Source organism: Suncus etruscus, chromosome 12 (genome assembly GCF_024139225.1).
Source record: "Suncus etruscus isolate mSunEtr1 chromosome 12, mSunEtr1.pri.cur, whole genome shotgun sequence".
NCBI lineage: Eukaryota > Metazoa > Chordata > Mammalia > Eulipotyphla > Soricidae > Suncus > Suncus etruscus.
In genome coordinates this window covers 97,596,458-97,613,645 of record NC_064859.1, presented here as the reverse complement: position 1 = coordinate 97,613,645, position 17,188 = coordinate 97,596,458, and the positions used below count along the sequence as shown (strand labels likewise).

General features: G+C 41.4%; 1 protein-coding gene and 1 pseudogene across 1 annotated transcript in view; both read right to left on the bottom strand.

Moving 5' to 3' along the window:
* Positions 1-1,521: 1,521 nt before the first annotated feature.
* Positions 1,522-7,340, bottom strand: LOC126024311 (beta-1,3-galactosyltransferase 5-like; annotated as a pseudogene).
* Positions 7,341-7,406: 66 nt separating this feature from the next.
* LOC126024310 (protein Spindly-like) overlaps positions 7,407-17,188 on the bottom strand; it is a 60,176-nt gene continuing 50,394 nt past the window's right edge. Inside the window, exons 2-4 of the mRNA XM_049784697.1 lie at positions 12,072-12,866; positions 8,327-8,349; positions 7,407-7,484 (exon numbers count right to left, since the gene is read on the bottom strand). Coding sequence (XP_049640654.1) covers positions 7,407-7,484; positions 8,327-8,349; positions 12,072-12,866 — 896 coding nt within the window. The remainder of the gene's footprint in view (positions 7,485-8,326; positions 8,350-12,071; positions 12,867-17,188) is intronic.

Genomic DNA, 17,188 nt, shown 5'->3' with positions numbered 1-17,188 from the left:
ACCTAAACCTGGGACCCGCCAGCTGAATGGGGATTGCGGAGCCACGTGGCCTGGGATGGCAGAGAAAAATCCCTCCATCCATTCATCTTCATCCAGCACCATCGTTAGTTATTTAATGCAACACTTACCCAGCTTCTTCCTGGGGAGGTGGATGGGTCAAGGCCACCCAATGAACAACAGTGGCTCTCGTCCTCCATCTCTGTTTCAACCTGTGAGTGCCAGGGTCTCAGGAACAGGCTCTGGGGCCTCTAAAGCTATCGGTTCCCTAGAGGGAGTGGGGCTGACAGCTTTCTTCTGTGACTATATCCTTGAGTGAAAGAAGGGCAGGAATGGGGCCAAAACAATAGCACAATGGTAGGGCATTTGTCCTGCATGTGGCCATCCGGGACGAACCCGAGTTTGATCCTCGGCATGCCTTATGATCTCTCGAGCCTGCCAGGAGCAATTTCTGAGCTCAGAACCAGTAGTAACCCTTGAATGCTACTGGGTGTGGCCCCAAAACAAACAAAAAGGAAGGGCAGGAAACACCAACGCTGAACATGGTCCAATAGATGTTAGAGTGGTGTGTGTGTGGTGAGAATTCACTAGGCCTCACATCTTGGTTCCCAAAGATGGTCACCCCCACCAACAAGAGCACCCCACTTCCTTATTCCCCATTTCTCCTCCCTCCCCACCCCTGGAGAGCCCCCCACTGCCATCCAAAGATCTCCCCTTCAAAACCATCATAGCCTTGTCCGATCTAGAAGGAGGGCTAGGCTCTGGTCGAAGGACACTCTTCTCCCTGAGAACTTTCCAGAACCTTCCAGTACTTGAGCATATTTTGCATATATTTTACATAGTGGCTGGCCACAAACCTGCAAAAGAGGCAGGTGGAGAAGGGGAACCCCTTAGGGAAGAAATCTGCTTGGAGTGCATGATGCCCACCTACTGAAGGCACAGCTCCACAAACGCTTCCTCTAGTTCAGTACTTCTCAATTATTTTGTCATGCCCCCCCCAGGAAGAAGAAAACATTTTTCGTGACTGTAAATAGTATCTTTATTAAAAAAAACTTTAACCTGCAAAACAAAAATATATAAAATAATTTGAACTGATTTTTTTTTTTTTTTTGGGCCACACCTGGCGGTGCTCAGGGGTTACTCCTGGCTATCTGCTCAGAAAGAGCTCCTGGCAGGCACGGGGGACCATATGGGACACCGGGATTCCAACCAACCACCTTAGGTCCTGGGTCGGCTGCTTGCAAGGCAAACACCGCTGTGCTATCTCTCCAGCCCTGAACTGATTTTCTAATCAGAGGTGATATCTGGATTAATGGCTACAATGAGCACGTTTTGCAATGCGTAGCTTTTCGAAGTGGGGTTTGAAGCAGGACACAGCAACTGTCAGCTCCAGAGACATACAGAGACATAAACATGGGGCTTAGCTTGCTGGGACAGTGTTTGCCGAGGTCAAACGCGCACCCCTTTATGGAGCCTTGCGCCCACCCTTCTGGGAGCGTGCCCCACTATTTGAGAACCACTGCTCTAGTTTGATGAAGGGAACACTCTTGACAAGTTGAACATCAGCCCAGCCATGTTGCTGGAAAACACATAGCCAATGCCAGAGCAGAAATGGGGGTACCTGTCACCTGGGTACTTGCACTTACTGACGAACCATTTGTTGGGGAGCTCATTCATCTTCAGGAAGCTTAAGAAGAACTTCTGGTCCTGTTCCTTCTTAGTAGCAGCTCCACCAAGCATGGAATGTTGATGAAAATGCCCAAGTCTGTCTTCATGACGAATGAGACCCCAGGGCAGAAGCTCTTCACCCACTTCATGCCCAGCATGGTCTTCAGGATCAGGTTGGCATAGATGGCCACAAAGTCCTTCTGGATGATGTCTCCTTGCTGTTGGCTCTCCTTGGCCACCTTGGTCTGCGTGTCCTAACTCGGGGTCTTGCCCAGGAGGAAGAAAATTCTGACCTGCTTCCCTAGAACAGTCTTGGCATCCTCCCCAGGTGTGCCAGATGATGGTGTGGGTGGAGGCCTGGTCCTGGGATGAGGTGACCGGCAACACCAGGAAGGGCAGGCTCTTCCCAAAGTTGGTGTCTGGGAGCTGGGGGAACTTGCCACTGTCCTTCTTGAAGGTAAAAATCTTGTCTGGGGGCCTGAGTGATAGCACAGCAGTAGGGCATTTGCCTTGCACAGCCAACACTGGACAGGCTGCGGTTTGATTCCCGGCATCCCATATGGTCCCCCAAGCCTGCCAGGAATGATTTATTAGTGCAGAGCCAGGAGTAACACCTGAACGCTGCCTGATATGACCCCCCCCCAAAAAAAAAAGCTTGTCTGAGAACAGACTCAGACTGTACATGTTGAAAAACACTCAGAGCTGCCTGATCCCAGCACCACCAGGGACAGGGACAGCAGAGTCAGCTTCAGAGATGGCACCCAGAAAGAGGCAAAGGCTCAAGTGGTCAGATTTCTGCAGGGCTGCGGATACAGGATGGAGGGTCATGGCATGTGCCCTGCATGTGGCCAACCCAGCTCAGTCCCCAGATGTGCTCCTTTGAGACCCCAGCAGGTGGGAGCCCTGAGTACCACCTGCTGAGACTTCAGAACATGAAACACAAGAAAACCCAGGCCCAGACAGACCCCAGGGGAAGGTCCTGGCTCTACTTTTCCCCAGGAGAAAAAAGTAACCCGAGAACCAGATCCTTTAGCAGACTGGAACCAAACTTCTGCTGCCCATGGCATCAGCAGAGACAGCCTATTTCTCTAGAGAGGTAAACGGGGCACTAGGCCTGGCCCTGCAGTCATCTGGCCTGTCCCAGAGGTGCCTGACTCCAGGATTTCTCACCAGGCTCCCTGTCTCTAACTCCTGCTGGGGTTCCTCTGTGGACCTGGGAGGCTGCAACCCTGTGTTCCAGAAGGTTCTAAATAATCGGACTGTTCACTTTCTGCTCTCCCCACAAGTGCCAGATTGTCCCTAAAAGAAGCGAGAACATGGGCCTGAGCGAATGAAGGGATGGAGGAAAGGAAAGAAGAAAGGATAAAGGGAAGAAATGAAGGAGAGGGAAAAGAAGGGAGGGAGGGAGGTAAAAAAAAGGAGAAGGAATAGAGGGAGGAGGGAAGGATATAGGAATGGAGGATGGCTAGATGGAAGGATGGAAGGATGGATGGACAGATGGATGAATGGAAGGATGGATAACTAGAAAGATGGGCAAATGAAAATAATACAAAATTTAGTTTTATGTTAGAAGAACCAAGGGGTCTTCTTGTAAAAATTTGATAATGTTATTGTCAATAGAAATATGCCATGAGAATTTAATTCTTGAGGCACCAGAGAGGATGCTTCCAACCAACAAGTAACAAGACATATTCTGAGTGGGGTGGGATCAAATCAATCCCACAATCACATTAATACTACAAATGATAATGGAATTACCAAAAAAAAAACCAAAACCTTTAATTAGGGTCTAAAATAGGGCATTTCCCTTGCAAGCTGCTGACCTGGGTTTGATCCCTGGCATCCCATATGGCTCCCTGAGCCTGTTAGGAGTGATTTCTAAGTGCAGAGCCAGGAGTAACTCCTGAGCCTGGCCCCCAATCAAACAAACAACAGCAAAACAAAAAACAAAACTTCATTTTTGTCATATCTCTCAATGGGGTTACTGTCTGAAGGTTTACCAAGCTGTTGCTAGTTGAACAATCTGTTGTTGGTTTTGTTTGTTGAGACTTCTATGATAATTTCACATCTAATTTGATGCATTCCTATTGGGATATCAGTGTTAAAAATATGAAGGTGTTGGGGCCAGAGAGATAGCACAGCGATAGAGCATTTGCCTTGCAAGCCTCCAACTCAGGACCAATGGTGGTTCGGATCCCGGCATCCCATATGATCCCCTGAGCCTGCCAGGGGTGCAGAGCCAGGAGTAACCCCTGAGCATCTCTGGGTGTGACCTAAATCCCCCCCCCCAATATGGAGGTGTTGCATGGCCACATATGTAGTCCTGGACTTTGAGGATCTGTGGAACTGGGCCCATGAGCAGAGTCTCAGAGATTAGGTTATCTCTACAGAGTAGCAGAAAAGTGATGAAATTGAGCTTATTGGTGTGGTGGCAGTTGTGGGACTTTATTCAGCAAGGTAGGGGACTTGCCCCGCCTCTCTCTGGAGTTGCACCAGTGCTATCAGCAACAAAATTGGTATATCCATGAGTTTTTGAGGCTTGGCTTACTTCTCTTTTCAGAGTTGAATGGGTCTATGGCGTTGCCAATGGGTAGACATGGCAGTGGCTGTGGATCATGGGAATGACTTGAAACAACTTATTTGAAAAATGTACCTCATAAGACCATGAGAGGGACCTGTCAATGGTTCAATGACTCCAGCTCCAGATGGGAAGTGCGGTCTGAGAGATAAATCCCTATGGTTGCCATGTATGCCAAGAGTGCTGCTATTTGGGAACCCAGCCACAAAGTGTGTACTCTCCAGCAAACCCCAGCCAGGTACAATTTTATTATTTTCATATGCATATCCAGTTTTCATAACACCACGTACCTTCCCCCATTGTGTATTTTTAGTTTCTTTGTTAAAACATTAGCTGACAGAATAGATGTCTTTGTTCCTGGTTCCTCTAATTTGCCCTGTTGGTCTAGGTGTCTGTTTCCACATCAGTACCACACTATAGTCTTTGTTTAGTTTTATAGTTTGCAATTAGGAGGGGTGATTCCTCTAGCTTTGTTTTTTTTTCTCAAGGCTGCTTTTACTACTCAAGGTCTTTTGTGAGTCCATACAAATTTTAGGATTTTTCTTCATTTCTGCAAACATTGCTATTAGAGTTTAGATAATGATGGGGTGAAATCTGAACATTACTTTGAGCTGAATGATCATTTCAACATAATTATTCAAATCTATGAACATGGGGTGTTTTTTCATTTATTTTCTGTCTTTTTAATTTTGAATTCTGTGCCAATTAAATTAGCCAGCCAGATAACTACTTCTGTCTTCTTTAATTTCTTTCGTCTTTAGCATATAGGTCTTTCAGCTCTTTGCTACATTTATTTTTAAGTATTTTATTCTTTTTGATGTGATGTAGATGAGTATTTTCTTTTCTTTTCTTTTTTTTTTTTGTTTTTGGGCTACACCCAGCGATGCTCAGGGGTTACTCCTGACTGTCTGCTCAGAAATAGCTCCTGGCAGGCACGGGGGACCATATGGGACACTAGGATTCGAACCAACCACCTTTGGTCCTGGATTGGCTGCTGGCAAGGCAAACGCCGCTGTGCTATCTCTCCGGGCCCTTCTTTTCTTTTCTTTTCTTTTTTTGGTTTTTTGGGCCACACCCATTTGATGCTCAGGGGTTACTCCTGGCTAAGTGCTCAGAAATTGCCCCTGGCTTGGGGGGACCATATGGGACGCCGGGGGATTGAACTGCGGTCCTTCCTTGGCTAGTGCTTGCAAGGCAGACACCTTACCTCTAGCGCCACCTCTCTGGCCCCAAAATATTTTCTTAAAATTTTGTTTTTGGGCCAGTAGTGCTCTGAACTTACTTTATCTACTTATCTATCTATCTATCTATCTATCTATCTATCTATCTATCTATCTATCTATCTATCTATCTATCTATCTATCTATCTATCTATCATCTATCTACCTACCTACATACTTATCTACAGTCCTACCTACCTACCTATCTCTATCTATCTCTCTATCAATCTACCTATCTGTCTATCTCTGTATTTTGGATTTTGGGCCACACCCAAAATCAGGTTTACTCCTGGCTCTGCTTTCAGAAATCACTCCTGGCAGGCTCAGGAGGATCATATGGGATACCAGGGATAGAACCTGGGTTGGCCATGTGGAAGGCAATTGCCCTATCCACTGTGTTATCCCTCTGGCCCCAGATCTGTATTTTACTATGGTAAAATATTTGGTAAACCTGTAATCACTTAGTAAACAATAAATTGATTAGGAAGAATTGAAGTGTTACCAGATGTTGGCTGCTGTTTGCTTCATTTGGGAAGGTGTTAGAAGACAAAGACCAGCTGGTGGAACAAGGCAGACTAGAAATTTTGGACACTGAGGGTGCAGTAAAAAAATGGACAAAGCTTGACTTTCAGTAAAGATCAAAGTCCTTGATTTTTAAGCAAAGATCAGTTTCAAAAAAGAATTATTCTATTCTAGGCTGATGTCTGTAAGTTAATCATTTGTTTGAGAGAGAGGTAGAAGAGTGAATAAGAAATGCAATTATGAAAGAACAATTAGCAGGTAAGGCCTGGGTTTATGGAGATGTACTTATTTGTTAGAGGGCGAGAATGTTGAAGATTTAAATCCATGTGCTCATATGGAGGTTCCTCCAAAAACTGGAAATTGAGCTCCCATACGACCCAGCTATACCACTCCTAGGAATATACCCTAGGAACACAAAAATACAATACAAAAACCCCTTCCTTACACCTATATTCATTGCAGCACTATTTACCATAGCAAGACTCTGGAAACAGCCAAGATACCCTTCAACAGATGAATGGCTAAAGAAACTGTGGTACATATACACAATGGAATATTATGCAGCTGTCAGGAGAGATGAAGTCATGAAATTCTCCTATACATGGATGTACATGGAATCTATTATGATGAGTGAAATAAGTCAGAGAGAGAGAGAAAAACGCAGAATGGTCTCACTCATCTGTGGGTTTTAAGAAAAGTGAAAGACATTTTTGCAATAATAATTTTCAGACACAAAAGAGAAAAAAGCTGGAAGTTACAGCTCACCTCATGAAGCTCACCACAAAGAGTAATGAGTTTAGTTAGAGAAATAACTACATTTTGAACTGTCCTAATAATGAGAATGTATGAGGGAAATGGAAAGCCTGTCTAGAGTACAGGCAGGGGTCGGGTGGGGAGGAGGGAGATTTGGGACATTGGTGATGGGAATGTTGCACTGGTGATGGGTGGTGTTCTTTACATGACTGAAACCCAAATACAATCATGTATGTAATAAAAATAAATAAATCTATGTGCTCCCAAATGTCCACAAACAGCAAATAGGCTAAAATTGTGTCCATCCCCAGGGAGGACGGGGTTTACTCCCAAGGCAAAAGAAAATCCAGAGAAGAATGCTCTTTCTCAAGGCAGGCTTCAGGGCTCCAGGAATAGTGAAAGAAATTTCTCTCTGGTGCTCAGGAACTCATCCAAGTACATCTTCCACTGTATTGCACAACTGGTATGAGCTGGCTGCTGTTCAGTGCTTTTTTTTTCTGTGTCTAATGAAAAGTTTTGGAAATGTATTTCACCTCAGATTATTTTAGATTGATAGACGAGTTGCAAATCATACCTCCTTCATTCACTTTTTGCATAATCATGGTAACTTATCAAAGCTGGACATTAATTAATCTTTGTGCAATGCAAGGTAGTAAGCTGCTGACTGTTCAGAGACACAATTTATTTTCTGTTGCAGGATCCAAGGCAGTGTAGCTGTTACAGTGAATGCCTGAAAACTCTTGAATCTTTAGGATCAGTATGTAAGAATAGTATCCCAGGGTCCAGGGAGATAGTACATCCAGGTAGGGCATTTATTTGCCTTGCCTGCAGTCAATCCAGGTTGATCCCCAGCATCCCATATAGTCCCCTGAACACAGCCAGGAGTAATTCTTGAGTGCAGAGCCAGGAGTGTCCCCTGAACATCACAGGTGTAGCCCCCCAAAACAAACAAAAAATTAAATAATGAAAAACAGAGAAAAGTACACCAGCCACCAGATATCTTTCAGACGTAAAATGTTTTGTTTGCTTGTTTAATAGCTTTTTATTTAATAGCTCATGCAAGTGTGTATCCTTGGGCTATACAAGCCCAAGAAACAGGTATTCATTGACTATGATCCAAATACTCACTTAAGCTTTGGCCTGTGTTCAGATGTTACCTAACCCAGGTAAGGGAGATTTAAAATAATCAATTAGATCAGGCGATTATTTGACTCTCCTTCACTCCTCTATGGCAGAAAATAATCAACTTTTTCAGCCTCTGTCTGTTTCTTGGTATTCTGTGATGTCCCATGATCTTGACTCTGCATTTTTTTTTTTTTGTTTTTTTTTTGGTCTCACCCGGCAGCACTCAGGGGTCACTCATGGTTCTACACTCAGAAATTGCTCCTGGCAGGCCCGGGGGACCATATGGGATGCCGGGATTCATGCAAGGCAAATGCCCTACCTCCATGCTATCTCTCCGGCCCCGATCTTCTCTCTTAATGACTACTAGTCAGGTGTTATTCATCCACTAGGGTGTGTCCCACATTTTTTCTAAGATTAGTTAAAAAGAAGTGGAGTGTCCCTTTCTCAGCACCTGAGCAATTACCTCAGACTCTTGTTTCTGCACCCCTATAACAGATGGAGTGGGGGTAAGGGGGTAAAGGGAGCTTCAGATCCTCAAAACTTGGGTTCTTGTGTGTAATATTGTTTGTACCCCCGATTCCTGAGCTATCTTCCCAGCACTGTTGGGTTCAGATTCAATTTGCCAAACCAGCACAAGCTGCTTCTAAATATGGTGCAGGAGAAAAATTGTTTATCACCTACAAATGCTGGCTTTGAAGTTGGAGATGATGTCTGGCATTTGCTTTATCCTTTTTTTTCTTTTTCTTTTCTTTTTTTCTTTTTTTATATTTTATTTAAACACCTTGATTACATACCTGATTGTATTTGGGTTTCAGTCATGTAAAGAATACCACCCATCACCAGTGCAACATTCCCATCACCAATGTCCCAAATCTCCCTCCTCCCCACCTGACCCCCCGCCTGTACTCTAGACAGGCTTTCCATTTCCCTCATACATTCTCATTATTAGGACAGTTCAAAATGTAGTTATTTCTCTAACTAAACTCATCACTCTTTGTGGTGAGCTTCCTGAGGTGAGCTGGAACTTCCAGCTCTTTTCTTTTTTGTGTCTGATAATTATTATTGAAAGAATGTCTTTTATTTTTCTTAAAACCCATAGATGAGTGAGACCATTCTGCGTTTTTCTCTCTCTCTCTGACTTATTTCACTCAGCATAATAGATTCCGTGTACATCCATGTATAGGAAAATTTCATGACTTCATCTCTCCTGACAGCTGCATAATATTCCATTGTGTATATGTACCACAGTTTCTTTAGCCATTCGTCTGTTGAAGGGCATCTTGGTTGTTTCCATAGTCTTGCTATGGTAAATAGTGCTGCAATGAATATAGGTGTAAAGAAGGGGTTTTTGTATTGTATTTTTGTGTTCCTAGGGTATATTCCTAGGAGTGGTATAGCTGGATCGTATGGGAGCTCGATTTCCAGTTTTTGGAGGAATCTCCAAATCGCTTTCCATAAAGGTTGAACTAGACGGCATTCCCACCAGCAGTGGATAAGAGGTTCTTTCTCTCCACATTTCTGCCAACACTGCTTGTTCTCATTCTTTGTGATGTGTGCCATTCTCTGTGGTGTGAGGTGGTACCTCATAGTTGTTTTGATTTGCATCTCCCTGATGATTAGTGATGTGGAGCATTTTTTCATGTGTCTTTTGGCCATTTGTATTTCTCCTTTGTCAAAGTGTCTGTCCATTTCTTCTCCCCATTTTTTGATGGGATTAGATGTTTTTTCTTGTAAATTTCTGTCAGTGTCTTGTATATTTTGGAGATTAGCCCCTTATCTGATGGGTGAATAGTTTCTCCCACTCAGTGGGTGGCTCTTGTATCCTGGGCACTATTTCCTTTGAGGTGCAGAAGCGTCTCAGTTTAATATATTCCCATCTGTTAATCTCTGCTTTCACTTGCTTGGAGAGTGCAGTTTCCTCCTTGAATATGCCTGTAGTCTCAATGTCCTGGAGTGTTTTGCCTATGTGTTGTTCTATATATCTTATGGTTTCAGGTCTGATATCGAGGTCTTTAATCCATTTGGATTTTACCTTTGTACATGATAGCTGGGAGTCTAAGTTCAATTTTTTTTTAATGCATAATTTTTTTTTTTATTTAAACACCTTGATTACATACATGATTGTGTTTGGGTTTCAGTCATAAAAGGAACACCACCCATCACCAGTGCAACATTCCCATCACCCAAGTCCCAAATCTCCCTCCTCCCCACCCAACCCCCGCCTGTACCCTAAACAGGCTCTACATTTCCCTCATACATTCTCAATATTAGGACAGTTCAAAATGTAGTTATTTCTCTAACTAAACTCATCACTCTTTGTGGTGAGCTTCCTGAGGTGAGCTGGAACTTCCAGCTCTTTTCTCTTTTGTGTCTGAAAATTATTATTACCAGGGTGTCTTTCATTTTTCTTAAAACCCATAGATGAGTGAGACCATTCTGCGTTTTTCTCTCTCTCTCTGACTTATTTCACTCAGCATAATAGATTCCATGTACATCCATGTATAGGAAAATTTCATGACTTCATCTCTCCTGACAGCTGCATAATATTCCATTGTGTATATGTACCACAGTTTCTTTAGCCATTCGTCTGTTGAAGGGCATCTTGGTTGTTTCCAGAGTCTTGCTATGGTAAATAGAGCTGCAATGAATATAGGTGTAAGGAAGGGGTTTTTGTATTGCATTTTTGTGTTCCTAGGGTATATTCCTAGGAGTGGTATAGCTGGATCGTATGGGAGCTCGATTTCCAGTTTTTGGAGGAATCTCCATATCGCTTTCCATAAAGGTTGAACTAGACAGCATTCCCACCAGCAGTGGATAAGAGTTCCTTTCTCTCCACATCCCCGCCAACACTGTTTATTCTCATTCTTTGTGATGTGTGCCATTCTCTGGGGTGTGAGGTGGTATCTCATCGTTGTTTTGATTTGCATCTCCCTGATGATTAGTGATGTGGAACATTTTTTCATGTGTCTTTTGGCCATGCGTATTTCTTCTTTGTCAAAGTGTCTGTTCATTTCTTCTCCCCCATTTTTTGATGGGGTTAGATGTTTTTTTCTTGTAAAGTTCTGTCAGTGCCTTGTATATTTTGGAGATTAGCCCCTTATCTGATGGGTATTGGGTGAATAGTTTCTCCCACTCAGTGGGTGGCTCTTGTATCCTGGGCACTATTTCCTTTGAGGTGCAGAAGCTTCTCAGCTTAATATATTCCCATCTGTTAATCTCTGCTTTCACTTGCTTGGAGAGTGCAGTTTCCTCCTTGAAGATGCCTGTAATGTCCTGTAGTGTTTTGCCTATGTGCTGTTCTATATATCTTATGTTTTTGGGGCTGATATCGAGGTCTTTAATCCATTTGGATTTTACCTTTGTACATGATGTTAGCTGGGGGTCTAAGTTTAATTTTTTGCAAGTGGCTATCCAATTGTGCCAACACCACTTGTTGAAGAGGCTTTCCCTGCTCCATTTAGGATTTCCTGCTCCTTTATCAAAAATTAGATGGTTGTATCTCTGGGGAACATTTTCTGAGTATTCAAGCCTATTCCACTGAGCTGAGGACCTATCCTTATTCCAATACCATGCTGTTTTGATAACTGTTGCTTTGTAGTACAGTTTAAAGTTGGGAAAAGTAATTCCTCCCATATTCTTTTTCCCAATGATTGCTTTAGCTATTCGAGGGTGTTTATTGTTCCAAATGAATTTCAAAAGTGTCTGATCCACTTCTTTGAAGAATGTCATGGGTATCTTTAGAGGGATGGCATTAAATCTGTATAATGCCTTGGGGAGTATTGACATTTTGATGATGTTAATCCTGCCAATCCATGAGCAGGGTATGTGTTTCCATTTCCGTGTGTCCTCTCTTATTTCTTGGAGCAGAGTTTTATAGTTTTCTTTGTATAGGTCCTTCACATATTTAGTCAAGTTGATTCCAAGATATTTGAGTTTGTGTGGTACTATTGTGAATGGGGTTGTTTTCTTAATGTCCATTTCATCCTTATTACTATTGGTATATAGAAAGGCCATTGATTTTTGTGTGTTAATTTTGTAGCCTGCCACCTTGCTATATGATTCTATTGTTTCTAGAAGCTTTTTGATAGAGTCTTTAGGGTTTTCTAGTAGAGTATCATGTCATCTGCAAACAGTGAGAGCTTGACTTCTTCCTTTCCTATCTGGATTCCCTTGATATCCTTTTCTTGCCTAATCGCTATAGCAAGTACTTCCAGTGCTATGTTCATCAGCTATCCTGGAAGAGTCAGGGGTGTTTCCACTTCTCTCACTTAAGGCTTCAGAGTCCGTTGTAACGCCTGCAAGTTTCACACATTTCTTTTCCTTCACTGGCGGAATATCCATGGGCATATTTTTGTGAGGAAAGAAACTGACTCCTGGCTTGTTTACAGAAATGGTGTTTGTCAACAGTGAGTTGTTATTTTCTAAATTAGCAGGACACAATTGTGCTTCCACTTTAGGTGAAGGCCAGTTACATTCTTGTCCCACAACAGCACTGTTGGCATTGTCACTGACAGGCATAGGCACATCAACAGGCAGCACCTCACGCCTCTTTTTGAGTACCGGCACTTCAGTGTTCTCTTCAAGACCATACTTAAGTTTCAACTCATCTAGTTGAGCTCTTAGTTTCATATTTTCACTTTTGGAAATTTGAAGGCATCTTTCATTTGCAAACAGTTTTCGCTCAATATCCAGAGCCCGTTGGCTCTCAAATAATGCTTTCATTCGCTGTATTGACAATTCACCTTTAGTACTTTCATTTTCCTTGTTTAAGTTGTCAAGCTTCATTTGAAGCAAGTCTGTGTAATAAGTATTATCTTCTACGACTTCAGAGCTGGATGAAGGCTTTGATTCCATACTTTCATATAAATTCTTAAATTTTTCCAGATTTTTAATTTCACCTAATAGATGTTTAATTTCACCATTCTTCTGCTCCAACATGGCAAGCAACCGTTCTTGTTGATCATTTTCTGTCTGAGATCCTTTCATTTGCAGCAATGTGGCAACTAAGTTCAATTTTTTGCAAGTGGCTAGCCAGTTGTGCCAACACCACTTGTTGAAGAGACTTTCTTTGCTCCATTTAGGATTTCTTGCTCCTTTATCAAAAATTAGGTTATTGTATGTCTGGGGAACATTTTCTGAGTATTCAAGCCTATTCCACTGATCTGAGGTCCTGTCTTTATTCCAATACCATGCTCTTTTGATAACTATTGCTTTGTAGTAAAGTTTAAAGTTGGGGAAAGTAATTCCTCCCATATTCTTTTTCCCAATGATTGCTTTAGTTATTCTAGGGTGTTTATTGTTTCAAACGAATTTCAAAAGTGCTTGATCCACTTCTTTGAAGAATGTCATGGGTATCTTTAGAGGGATCACATTAAATCTGTATAATGCCTTGGGGAGTATTGCCATTTTGATTATGTTAATCCTGCCAATCCATGAGCAGGGTATGTGTTTCCATTTCCATGTGTCCCCTCTTATTTCTTGGAGCAGAGTTTTATAGTTTTCTTTGTATAGGTCCTTCAGTTGATTCCAAGATATTTGAGTTTGTGTGGCACTATTGTGAATGGGGTTGTTTTCTTAATGTCCATTTCTTCCTTATTACTATTGGTGTATAGATTTTTGTGTGTTAATTTTGTATCCTGCCACCTTGCTATATGAATCTATTGTTTCTAGAAGCTTTTTGGTCGAGTCTTTAGGGTTTTCTAAGAAGAGTATTATGTCATCTGCAAACAGTGAGAGCTTGACTTCTTCCTTTCCTATCTGGATTCCCTTGATATCTTTTTCTTGCCTAATCGCTATAGCGAATACTTCCAGTGCTATGTTGAATAGGAGTGGTGAGAGAGACAGCCTTGTCTTGTGCCAGAATTTAGAGGGAAGGCTTTTAGTTTTTCTCCATTGAGGATAATATTTGCCATTGGCTTGTCGTAGATGGCCTTAACTATATTGAGAAAGGTTCCTTTCATTCCCATCTTGCTGAGAGTTTTGATCAAGAATGGGTGTTGGACCTTATCAAATGCTTTCTCTGCATCTATTGATATGATCATGTGATTTTTATTTTTCTTGTTGTTGATGTTGTGTATTATGTTGATAGATTTATGGATGTTAAACTATCCTTGCATTCCTGGGATGAAACCTATTTGATTGTAGTGGATAATCTTCTTAATGAAGCATTGAATCCTATTTGCCAGGATTTTATTGAGGATCTTTGCATCTGCATTCATCAGCAATGTTGGTCTGTAATTTTCTTTTTTCATAGCATCTCTGTCTTGTTTAGGTATCATGGTGATGTTGGCTTCATAAAAGCTATTTGGAAGTATTTCCGTTTGTTCAATTTTATGAAAGAGTCTTTCCAGGATTGGTAGTAGTTTCTCTTGAAAGGTTTGAAAGAATTCATTAATGAATCCATCTGGGCCTGGGCTTTTGTTTTTGGGCAGACATTTGATTACTGTCTTAATTTCCTCAATAGTGTTGGGTGTGTTTAGATATGCTACATCCTCTTCATTCAACCATGGAAGATTATAAAAGTCCAAAAATTTATCCATTTCTTTCAGGTTCTCATTTTTAGTGGCGTAGAGTTTCTCAAAGTAGTTTCTGATTACCCTTTGAATCTCTGCCATATCAGTAGTGATCTCTCCTTTTTCATTCCTAATACGATGTATCAAGTTTCTCTCTCTCTCTCTCTCTCTCTCTCTCTCTCTCTCTCTCTCTCTCTCTCTCTTTCTTTGTTAGGTTTGCCAGTGGTCTATCAATCTTGTTTATTTTTTCAAAGAACCAACTTCTGCTTTTGTTGATCTTTTGGATTGTTTTTTTGGTTTCCACTTCATTTGATTTCTGCTCTCAGCTTTGTTATTTCCTTCTGTCTCCCTATTTTTGGGTCCTTCTGTTGAGCACTTTCTAGTTCTATTAGCTGTGTCTTTAAGCTACTCAGGTAAGCCCCTTCTTCCTTCCTGAAGTGTGCTTGCAAAGCTATAAATTTTTCTCTCAGTACTGCTTTTGCTTTGTCCCATATGTTCTGATAGTTTGTGTCTTTATTGTCATTTGTTTCCAGGAACCTTTTGATTTCCTCCTTGATTTCATCTCAGACCCACTGGTTATTCAGTATGAGGCTGTTTAACTTTCACGTGTTAAAGTTTTTTTTCTGTGTCCCATTGGAATTCACAAATAATTTCAGAGCCTTGTGGTCAGCGAAGGTAGCCTGCAAAATTTCTATCCTCTTGATATTATGGAGGTATGTTTTATGTGCCAGCATGTAGTCTATCCTGGAGTATGTCCCATGTACATTGGAGAAGAATGTGTATCCAGGTTTCTGGGCATGGAGTGTCCTATATATATCCACTAGGCCTCTTTCTTCCATTTTTCTCCTCAGGTCTAGTATATTCTTGTTGGGTTTCAGTCTGGTTGACCTATCCAGTGTTGACAAAGCTGTGTTGAGGTCCCCCACAATTATTGTGTTGTTATTGATATTATTTTTCAGATTTGTCAACAATTGTATTAAATATTTTGCTGGCCCCTCATTCGGTGCATATATGTTTAGGAGAGTTATTTCTTCCTGTTCTACAGACCCCTTGATTAATATAAAATGTCCATCTTTGTCCCTTACAACCTTCCTGAGTATAAAGTTTGCATTATCTGATATTAGTATGGCCACTCCAGCTTTTTTATGAGTGTTGTTTGCTCGGATAATATTTCTCCAGCCTTTTATTTTGAGTCTATGTTTGTTCTGACTATTCAGGTGCGTTTCTTGTAGGCAGCAGAAGGTTGGATTGAGTTTTTTGATTCATTTAGCCACGCTGTGTCTCTTAACTGGTGCATTTAGTCCATTGACATTGAGAGAAAGAATTGTCCTGGGATTTATTGCCATCTTTATATCGAAATTTGGTTTGTCTTTTGGTTAGTCTTGTCTTAAATTAGGTCTTTCAGTTTTTCTCTTAAGACTGGTTTTGAGTCTGTAAAGTTTCTGAGCTGCTTTTTGTCTGTGAAACCATGTATTTTTCTGTCAAACTGGAAAGTGAGTTTTGCTGGGTACAGTATTCTAGGTGAAGCATTCATTTCATTCAGTCTTGTCACAATATCCCACCACTGCTTTCTGGCTTTGAGTGTTTCTGGTGACAGGTCTGCTGTAAGGATGCTCCCTTGAATGTAATTTCCCTTTTTGATCTTGCTGTTTTCAGAATTCTGTGTCTATCTGTGGGATTCGTCATTGTGACTAGGATGTGTCTTGGGGTAGTTTTTCTGGGTCTCTTTTGGTTGATACTCTTTGAGCATGCAGGATTTGATCACATATATTCTTTAGCTCTGGAAGTTTCTCTTTAATGATGTTCTTGACTGTTGATTGTTCCTGGAAATTTTCTTCCTGGGTCTCTGGGACTCCAATGATTCTTAAATTGTTTCTGTTGAGCTTATCATAGACTTCTATTTTCATCTGTTCCCATTCTTTGACTAATTTTTCCACTGTCAGTTCATTTGCTTTAAGTTTTTTTTCCAATCTCTCCCGCTGTATGGAATTGTTATTTATCTCATCTTCCACAGCACCAAGTCTATTCTCAGCTTCTGGTACCCTGTCCCAGAGCTTATCCATTTTGTCATTCACTTCGTTTACTGACTTTTTCAGGCCTTTTAGTTGACATGTTATTTCAGTTTGGAGTTTTGTGATTTCTGTCTTCATATTTTCTTGTTTTTTATTAGTGTTCTGTTCAACTAAATCCATGGTTTCTTTGAGTTCTTTGAGCATCTTCCATATTGATTGTCTAAAGTCCTTATCTGAGAGGTTGATTAGTTGGTTGGTCATTATCTGGTCTTTCTTTCTTTCTTTTTTTTTATTTTAATTATGACAACAAAGATGTAAAGAAGAGGACAGGGTAAAGTTACAGTGGAAGCCCAATCACCCATAAACAGAGTTCTCGGTAGTCCCATCGATGATGTCCCAGCCTTGAACTTTCAGCCAAAGAGCATTAATAAAAACAAAACTGAACCCATGTACAATACAATTTCTTGTCCCTCACATCCCCAGTTGTAGTACATACTATTTCTTAACAGCACACAATATAATCTAAATACATTATACTTATGTAGCTCCTTACACATTGAGGGCAAAGTACATTTCTCTAGTTCCATGTACATACTAACTAGTTTAAGTTAACCTCAAAAGTTTTAGTGGCTTGTTTTTCTTAAGAATTGGAGTCAAGGGAACATAGTAAAAAGTGGTATTAAAGTGGCATTTGTTTGCATAGGCCCATCAAAACATAAGGGACATGGAAAGACAAATTATGGTCTAAATACAAGGAGACCCTAACCCTGAAGTTTCCTGGCACAGGACTGACTCTAGGCT